Raw genomic sequence first — 9,666 nt, 5'->3', positions numbered from 1 at the left:
TTGGGAATTTGGCCCATTTGACACCATAAGACCATTTTTGAAGACCATTCGATTTGTTCAAACTGTTGATACCATAAAGGTAATTTGGCCCATTTGACACCATAAGACAATTTTTAAGCCGCACAACATTTAGTTTGAAGTTTTACTTCTTTAATATCCCTCTTACCCTCTATAATTTCAGATAGACTCTTATTTGAACAAAGTATCAATCTGTTTCGTTATTTAACTATAAAAAACAAATGTGTTTTATTTTTAAGAATATAAGGAGGAATTTTTGCATACCACATGGACCATTTTAGCAGTTTTATCTATCTTTTATAAACTTTCAAGTATCATATTTGTCCAAATCTTTTTTACAATATTTTTAATAGTTCATAATATTTTTTATATCTTACAAAATTATAATAATTAAAAAATTTAACAATATTTATCACTACATTTATAATAAAATATTTACTTCTAAATTATTATAATATTCGCTTAGCAAACAAAACATTTCAATCTTCAACCCTCTCCATAAATATTTGCTTTAGTTTTTATTATTATTGAATATTTTTCATTTATAAAATGTATATTTGCTTTAGTTTTTATTATTATTGAATATTTTTCATGTTATAGATAAAAAATATTTTCAATATTACTATTAATATTTTGATACTTAAAAATATATATGACATTTTAATTTTGATATTTAAAACATATATAATATTTTGATATATTATATTTTGATATATAAAAAGATCATATATTATATTTTAATATTTAAAAATAATATTATATGATATTTCAAAATTTGATAAAAAATAAATTTAATATTTAAAAATTAAATTAAACAAATATAATATCTTAATGTTTAATAAAAATATATTAAATTAAAAGTTAAGTTTAACATATATCAGATTCTCTTTAAGTTTGGAGGGGAACTACGTCAAGTCCTGTATACATCCTCATAACTAGAAATCAGCCACTCTTCTTGCACATAAGACATCCATACGGCATATTTAGTAACAAAACAAAAAGTAGGAGTTTAGCATATTTAGTAACAAAAAGTAGGATTTAAATTTCTCTTATGGATATTATTAAACACACATACAAATACAGACAAAGTCTTGCGATTATGCATAGACACCATCGATCATTCATACCAACACTCGCCTCGTATAATTATCAACCAACACTTTCTTTTTTCTCAGGTTGCATAAATACAGAAACCCAAAAACTTCGACACGCCCCACTTCATTACCCTATCTTAAAAACCCATTAGCACGAAATTAAACGCAGAAAATATATATATATATATATATATATATATATATATATATATATATATATATATATATATATATATATATATATATATATATATATATATATATATATATATATATATATATATATATATATATATATATATATATATATATCCATTTCAGTTGCTTGAATCATGAAGTCTTCTTTCCCCTTCATCTCTCACTGAAACACACAACATAATTAAAGAAACACTATATCATCAACTCATACCAAAGAAATTAGCATCATTTGCAGCGACAAAAATATAAAAATGAACGATATTAATTTACCATCAGAAGAGGTCTCTTGGGGTGCATTCCCTTTTCCCCGGTGGAAAGCATTTGTTATCACCTCCGATAACACTTTATCTTCATCCCCAGGCCTAAATGTATCCACCAAGTATTCCCTTACCGTAACTTTCTTGCTCTCCGGTGAACTCGACGCCGGAATTCCGCCGTCGTCATCTTCTCCTGACCCTTGGATTTTGGACATTACCGTGCTTTTGACGCTCACCACTTTGTCATAAACCGGAACCAACGTCCCCGTCATTGTATCTGCAACTTTATGAGCGAAATCCGTTGAGAATGATGAATTCTTGTTCGTTTTATTTGATCCAGTAGTAGTCGTCTCGCTTTTGTCTTCACCGGAGAAACCCAGTTTAGAAACGATCGTTTCTTTTGCTGCAGCCGCCTTATCGGCGATAGCCGTAGTGGCTGAAGTTACTTTTTGAGCGTAACTGCTTCTCGGGTTAGACGGGTCTGCGGCGATAGTGTCTAGTGGTGGATTTTGAACCGGTTCCGGAGCAAATTGATCATGGGATCCTGTGTAAACTTTCGGTTCATCTTGATCGGATTTTGAGGATTTGGAGTAGGGTTCGTCGTAGACACCCATTTTGTTAAACGATTTCAAGACATCTGTGATCCCTACTGCTTCCCTTCCACCTGTCAGATCGCCATAAAAAAATTGATCTTTAGCAATTTTACAGAACAGTGTACCTTGTGCTTTGTGGATAGGATACCTACCAGTATTCGTCGGATCAGTCACTTTGGTCTGGTAGTTCGCCGGGGGAACTGTGGTTGTTAGGTCAGGGGCACTTGGATCCTCCTCCATGCCGGTTGATTCTCGAATACCACCCGTTAATTGCTCAATTTGCTCTGTATTCACATCTTGACTATAGACATGATCATGGCCAACCTGAGAGAAATCAGTCAGATGAGTTCCATACATTCCGGTGGAAAGTGGCGGTGGTGCACCATGTCTCTCCTCCTCCTCCCACTGCGCGAACGACCTCACCGGAGGGTCTACAATATCGGAATGAGTAGCATACAGATCCTCTGCTAACACCGGTGTTCCCATAACAGTGGGTTCCATCAGCCCACTTCTAACCGGCGGCGAATCATTTACTACTCATCATACGTAAAACCAGTTAGTTCGATGGGTTTTCGACTTTTAAAGAATATCAATTCAAACAGAAAGAAACTCACCGGATTTTGCTTCATCGTGGTGGCCTTCTCCCTCATGATGGCCATGGCCATGCTTGATTGTATCCTTCAACCTATCCATCTTTTCCTTCACCTTCTTCATCGCAGATTTCGTCTCTCCGTCATGTTCGTGTTCATCATGAACATGAACATCAGTACCTTTAATCGTGCACTTCAAACGTATTAATTAAAAAGAAAAACATTAAACGCTTGTATTGCTATGAAGTATTTACGAAGGTGGATATTGATATTGTTACCGGCGGGGTGGAGGGAGTCGCCGTAGTGACGGCCATAGTCAGTGCGGTGCAACTGTGATTCCATAATGGCAGAAAATGTAGATTGTAGAGGATAGAGGGGGTGTTTTGTATAATATTTTTGTGATGAGAGCAGAGGGAAAAGTGAGGGGTTTTTAAGAAGAAAAAGGAAACGATAAGGATTAAGGATACGCTGTTAAGCCAGCTCGGCTAAGCGCGAGATGAGTAATGAGCCGACACGTATCACATCTTGGACACGTGGCGTGATTCTTTCGTTGATGCGGCTTCATCACCGTATATGCGTAATGCCTTTAGCTGAAAATTGATTGTTTAATTTAACATGTAAGTTTAAATACAATATATGTAGCACATGATTTTTTTTATATTTTTTTATATTTTTTTTCTATTAAGTGATGATTAACTTCGACTTACCCCGGAAAATATAATAAAAATAAATACTTTTTTTTTTTAAATTAATTTATCTTTAATCAGTTGAGTTCTGTATCAAATCTTAGTATTGACTGATATTTTTGAATAGATTTCTCGTACTACTATTGGGCATTGGTTTTTGGTTTTGAATAAGATGTTCTGGTTGAGATGAAATAGGTTTGATACATTGTTGCTTGCTTTTCGATGATGTGGTGGTGGTAGGCTAGTGGCGATAAAGGGGTGTTCAATGAAGAGGGAATATGTAAATCGGGTTATTCGATTATGTAAAATATTAAAACCATTTTGGTTACAAACTAAACAAATAAAGGTATGATTTAGTTTTACATTTTTGGGTTGCATTTGGTTAAAATGAAATGGGTTCCTATAAAGTGATTTCATGAGGTACTTCATTCACCTTCTCTTATGCTTTATATTTGCCTTTTCAAAAAGTACCGAACTTGCCAAATCAATCGAATAGTGCGATAGGGATTTGTAAAATATACGTGATGTCTCGTATTAACGCTATAAATCTATGGAAGAATATTTGTGGAGAGAATAAAAACTACAACATTAGTAGACATCTAATGGACGTATCGAACTGATGTTGGATATACTAACATTTCCCTTCATAGTCGGACGCTTGATGATGATAGACATGGATATTTTGAGTCACGACTACGAGGGGATGTGACGTCGGTTTTGCTACCATATACAATATATGTAGAGTTTCATATTAACTCTTCAAAACAAGCTGATGTGTTTAGTTTAATATATAAAATAAGCTTTAAATAACTTGACAACAAATCTCAGACAACAGCGTCAAAAACTTGATGTGTGTGTGTATATATATATATATATATATATATATATATATATATATATATATATATATATATATATATATATATATATCCCTATCTAATAAAAGAGTAGTTCTTTTGCCATGTGTCACAATGTTAGGCATTGTAATTAATATCATGACACTTGTCAATCTATTAACACTTGTAATTAATATCATGATACTTGTTAATCTATTAATTCTCCATTTCAAATTTCAAATTTCAAAATTTAAATCATATTTTAATTACATTAAATTAATATTAATAATATTAGAATAAAAATAAAATAAAGTTTATACAAATTATAATAAAATAAAATTTATACATATTATAAGATAATATATTTTACGTATTTATTTGAATCAACGATTATAATTTTATATATAACAAAAAAATATACTTTAATTAATAAGTTATTTAAAATTATTAATTAATAGTTTTGAGTTTTTATTTAGAAAGTTTAATTAGTTTTCTAACCGTGGTTCTCACGGGCTATAAACTAGTATATATATATATATATATATATATATATATATATATATATATATATATATATATATATATATATATATATATATATATATATATATATATATGATGTAGATCCGGGTAAGAAACTTTTTTTGGTAGGAAGGTAAGAAGTTTTTTTTTCTACATATTTTTCTGACGAACAAAAGAAATGAATCACTAGATGAATCAAAAATAACATGATTCACCAAAAAAAATCTCCAAAAAACACACCGATGATTCATTTATACAATGATTTCGTTGTTATTCACTAAAATTGTCATAAAAGTGAATTTTTTCTTAATTTACTTAAAAATGAATCATGAAGATGTTTTTTTTTGGAATTTTTTCTTGTGAATCATCTTAGCTTTGAATCATCTAATGATTCATTTTATATGTTCGCTAAAAAAATATGTAGAAAAAATAAACTTCTTACATTCCTACCAAAATTTTCCTTCTTATTTGATCTTGACTATATATATATATATATATATATATATATATATATATATATATATATATATATATATATATATATATATATATATATATATATATATATATTATCAGGTTTTAAATTTATAAATTATAACCTATCGCAGCTAACTAATACACATTACAAGCAATGAAGTTAATCGTGTAGCAATATGGTTTTGATAAGACCAAGTGAACACATGGAGAATGAGAATTCAATTTAGATATATTCAAATCCTAATTAAACTATAAAGAATAAAAGTAAAGGAGGGGGGCTTATTTAATTCAACTAAACTAACATAATTAAAGAATTGATTTAGAAACAAAAGAGATAAATATGTTTTCACATAGATTTTGATTTCCCTTCAAATATGGTGAATTCAAATTAAGTGTAATGAATATTAGTTAAGTTTACCCATTTCTAATATATTAGTTATCTGGGTCGATTAACTAAATTGTATAATTATAAAGATGATTAACACAAGGATCATGCAATTAATTATCCTAAACAATTATAATTAAGTTCGTATTATGAGAGATTTCATCTAGGAATTAATTTCAATAGTCATGAAAGTAAATTATTAGCGTAAGTTGTTCACAAACGCTTTCTTACACATTAAAGTTTACAATTTTATCATTTAACCCTAGGTTTTGGTCAAAATATTAGTCATAATTATTTAATGGTCATAATATAATCATGGTTCAAACTAATAAAACCTAGATTAATCGTCTAAATTCTACCGACTCATTAATAAGTAATAAAAATCAAAATTCTAACACATAAAGACTTTGATCAAACAAACATAATATATTAAGCAAAACCAATATTCAAACAATCGAATCACTTCAAATTATTAAGTTACTTCTAATCTAATGAAAACATTAGATTTTTCCCCCAAATGTTTTTTTAGAAACAATCGGCCATAAAATTAAAAACAAAAAGAAAATGAACTAGCAAGAAGCAAGAACAGAGATTAGAAAGGGTTCAAATGGTATTTAAACCAATTAAGTATATGTATATTACATTTTGTATTTCTATTGGCGTACCAAATAAAAGAGACTTGACGGATAGAATCCACAATGTCGCTTTGTTTGAGAGTGACATCCGAAAAAACTATCATTCTTGAATCTCCAAATATACCAGATGCTTATGCAAAAAACCGCCACCAAACTTTTTTTCTTCGCAGAGATAGGCATTTCATCAATACCCAAAAACAATTCAGTGATCGTACCAACTAGAAAGGGAGAAATATCCAACCATTTAAACATTGCATTCCACGTTCTGGCAGCTACTTCACATTTAAGAAAGAGATTATCTAGCGGTGTTTGGGCTTTCTTTTCAAAACAGCTTATTGGCTTTTTGAAAAGCTAATAAGTCAAAAAAATGTTTGGCAAACTCAAAAGCACTTTTCAGAATAACTTTTCCATTAGCTTCAAAAAACACTTTTTAAAAAGCATATAAAACTTGGCTTTTCGAAACTGCTTTTGGTTTTTTAACCAAAATAACTTCAAAAATCAATTTTTAAGCCAAACGCATTTTAATTTATTGACTTATTGGCTTTTCACCATAAAAGTTAATCCAAACACTTTCTAAAAAACTCATTTTACCACCACTATAAGCTAATAAGCACTTTTATCTAGAAACACTTTTAGAGTTTAAAAAGCACTCCTATACACCCCTAGTTGTCCGACGTCCAAGTCACATGAAGGGCACAAGGTCGATGCAACTTATACCCCCAATTTCGAAGAATTAAAAGAATTTGAGACTCTATCTCTCAATACACGCCAAATCAGAATATTAACCTTCTTAAGGACAGAACATTCCATCTAGTTTCCATACCTAAATTAGGAAGAATAATCTTGTCATTCCATCATCTAGTGGCACTCACTGTGAAGCTACCATCCTCTCCAATCCCCCATATATGTCTATCCCTTTGATCATTAAGATGAACCTCCGATAAGAAATAAATCAATTTCAAATATCTGGTCATTTCAATACCATTTCAAATGGGACGCTTCCAGTTCCAAATCTATGCACCATCACATCTGTGATTGGCAATGGTACAACCTCTATCAACTTCCAACTAAAATAATCTAGGAAAATGATTAGCTAGATTATTTTCACCCACCCAATTTTGCTTCCAAAATAAAGTTTTCATGTTATTCCCAACACTCCTATGAAGAACCGAGTTTAACACAACTCCTTTTTCATTTAACTGAGAAATAGAAGCAACAATTCTAGCCCACAAACTACCCCAAAACGATTATATCTAGTTTGATCAAAACCTCCATTCTCACCATATACTTTCTTGATCACTTGAACCCAAAGCACATTCCCTTCTACATGAAAACGTCAACGCAATTTCTCAAGAACGGAATATTAAGTGAGACCAAGCTACCAATATCCAACCCACCATGAATCTTATCAGCTAACACTTGATCCTAATTGATCCAATGTAATTTTTGATTGTCCTTGGTGCCATCCCAAAAAAGTTGACTTCTAATTCCTTCATAACTTTCATTGGCATTAAAAACAAGGACATAAAATAAGTACCAAGAGAACCCAACATTGATTCCAAGAGTAACTACCTACCCCAAATGGAAAGAGTAGACACTTTCCATTTAAAGAGTTTTTTCTAGAACTTCTCCTTTACCGATTTCCACCCAATAACTCTAGACATGTTTTTCCCCACAGGAAGCCTCAAAATACGTGAAAGGAACTTTATCAACTTTACATCCAACCAGAAAATCAAAATGTTTAACTTCTTCAAAAGGAACAGAGACCTCATCAATATTTGATTTATGCATATTAATATTCAACCCTAAGACTAGATAAAAGCAGTGTAAAATTCTAACAATATTGCATATGTTACTTTTGGCCCAATCACCAAGAAAGATAACATCATCAGCATATAAAAGATGTGTTATGCAAAAATTATCACCTCCAACCTGCACACCAGAAAAAAGACCAACCTCTTTAGTATCTTCCATGGCTATATGAAGGCCTTCCATTACAAGAATGAAAAGAAAAGGAGATAACAAATCTCTTTGTCAAAGACCTCTATACAGTCTAAACTCATCAATAGGGATTCTATTAACAAGAATAGAAGATTTAGTTGAAATTAAACACGCCCTTATCCAGGCACACCATTTATATCCAAAGTTCATAAAATTCATCATAGTATCAAGACAGGACCAGCTCACCGATTCATTTGTTGTTTCAAAATCCATTTTAAGGAGCATCATTTTTCTCTTTTTTTTCTTTGCAACGTCCCATTTTCACAAGAAAAATTTTCATTTTTAAATAAGGTAAAATCATCATTTACATAAAATTCAAGTTATAAAACCTATTTGTTCCAAAATACAGTTGTTTGAAGATTAAAGAAATATATATATATTATTGAGTCTCCATTGGTGCTGATGTATGTGTACAATCACACCTTTGCCTTCCCACGATCACCAATGGTACCTGAAAAACATTTAATTCACAACTGTAAGCCACAACTTAGTGAGTTCCCTCAAAATATCACATACATCACAATATAATAAACAGTTATGGGTTATCAGCAACCGTGGGGACTATCAGCAGCCCTAATGGGCTAACAGCACGCCCTGTGGGTTATCAACAACTCTGGGGAGTATCAGCAATCCCAATAGGCTAACAATATGTCATGTGGGTTATTAGCAACCCTGGGGACTATCAGCAGTCCCAATAGGCTAGCAGCATGCCCTATGGGTTATCAGCAACCCCGGGGACTATCAACAGTCCCAATGAGCTAACAACACACCCTGGAGCTATTAGCAACTCAATAACACATAACAACAATCAACAAATAAGAACATAAACACATGCAACAATACATTAGTCTACTGGAATAACAACTCAATACCACATGTCGGGCCTCACACCATACTCTACATCACCATCAGCACACCACTATTGAATGCATAGTTATATGTAATCATAGGCGAGATAGATAGTCGAACAGGTGATCCCACTCTAGAGCCACAACCAAACAAGGAATGAGTAGAAATCCTAGATTAAGAGTTCTCGGAATATCCTACATGACTACATACAAACCCTAAGGCATTCAACTAGATGATCACTAACCTCCTGGTAGTCTAACCAACATACCACTACCCCTTTGTCAATATAAACATACATGGGTTATCAGCAACCTTGGGGCTATCAGCAGCTCCAGGGACTATCTGCAGTCCTGGAGTTACCAACAACTCGGTAAATACTCATAATAGCCACCTAGTCTAGCATGCACCCTACAATTACATAGGTAATATAGTATGAAAACTCACCTAAATCAGAGAACCAAGGAAACACAGAAACACGCTCACTCCCTACATTGATCGCACCCCCAAATCAACTAGCACCAAAAA

At 31.9% G+C, this 9,666-nt stretch overlaps 1 protein-coding gene across 1 annotated transcript; it reads right to left on the bottom strand.

The window, feature by feature from the left end:
- Nucleotides 1-1,161: 1,161 nt before the first annotated feature.
- LOC111900787 (low-temperature-induced 65 kDa protein) lies at nucleotides 1,162-3,182 on the bottom strand. Its single transcript, XM_052767091.1, has 5 exons — nucleotides 3,029-3,182; nucleotides 2,775-2,930; nucleotides 2,313-2,693; nucleotides 1,581-2,231; nucleotides 1,162-1,473 (listed from the first exon to the last, which is right to left on the bottom strand). Exons 1-5 carry the CDS (start codon nucleotides 3,090-3,092, stop codon nucleotides 1,430-1,432), a joined length of 1,296 nt encoding a protein of 431 aa, XP_052623051.1. The 5' UTR covers nucleotides 3,093-3,182; the 3' UTR covers nucleotides 1,162-1,429.
- Nucleotides 3,183-9,666: the final 6,484 nt, after the last annotated feature.

Source organism: Lactuca sativa, chromosome 8, assembly GCF_002870075.4.
Source record: "Lactuca sativa cultivar Salinas chromosome 8, Lsat_Salinas_v11, whole genome shotgun sequence".
NCBI classification, from domain to species: domain Eukaryota; kingdom Viridiplantae; phylum Streptophyta; class Magnoliopsida; order Asterales; family Asteraceae; genus Lactuca; species Lactuca sativa.
Note: the sequence above shows the minus strand (reverse complement) of the source record. Positions and strands in the feature narration are given on the sequence as shown.

Coding starts and splice junctions, on each gene's coding strand:
- LOC111900787 (XM_052767091.1), bottom strand. CDS start 3,092: ATGGAATCACAGTTGCACCGCACTGACTATGGCCGTCACTACGGCGAC. Junction 2,931..3,028: donor CGACTCCCTCCACCCCGCCG/GTAACAATATCA, acceptor GCACGATTAAAG/GTACTGATGTTCATGTTCAT. Junction 1,474..1,580: donor CCAAGAGACCTCTTCTGATG/GTAAATTAATAT, acceptor TGTGTGTTTCAG/TGAGAGATGAAGGGGAAAGA.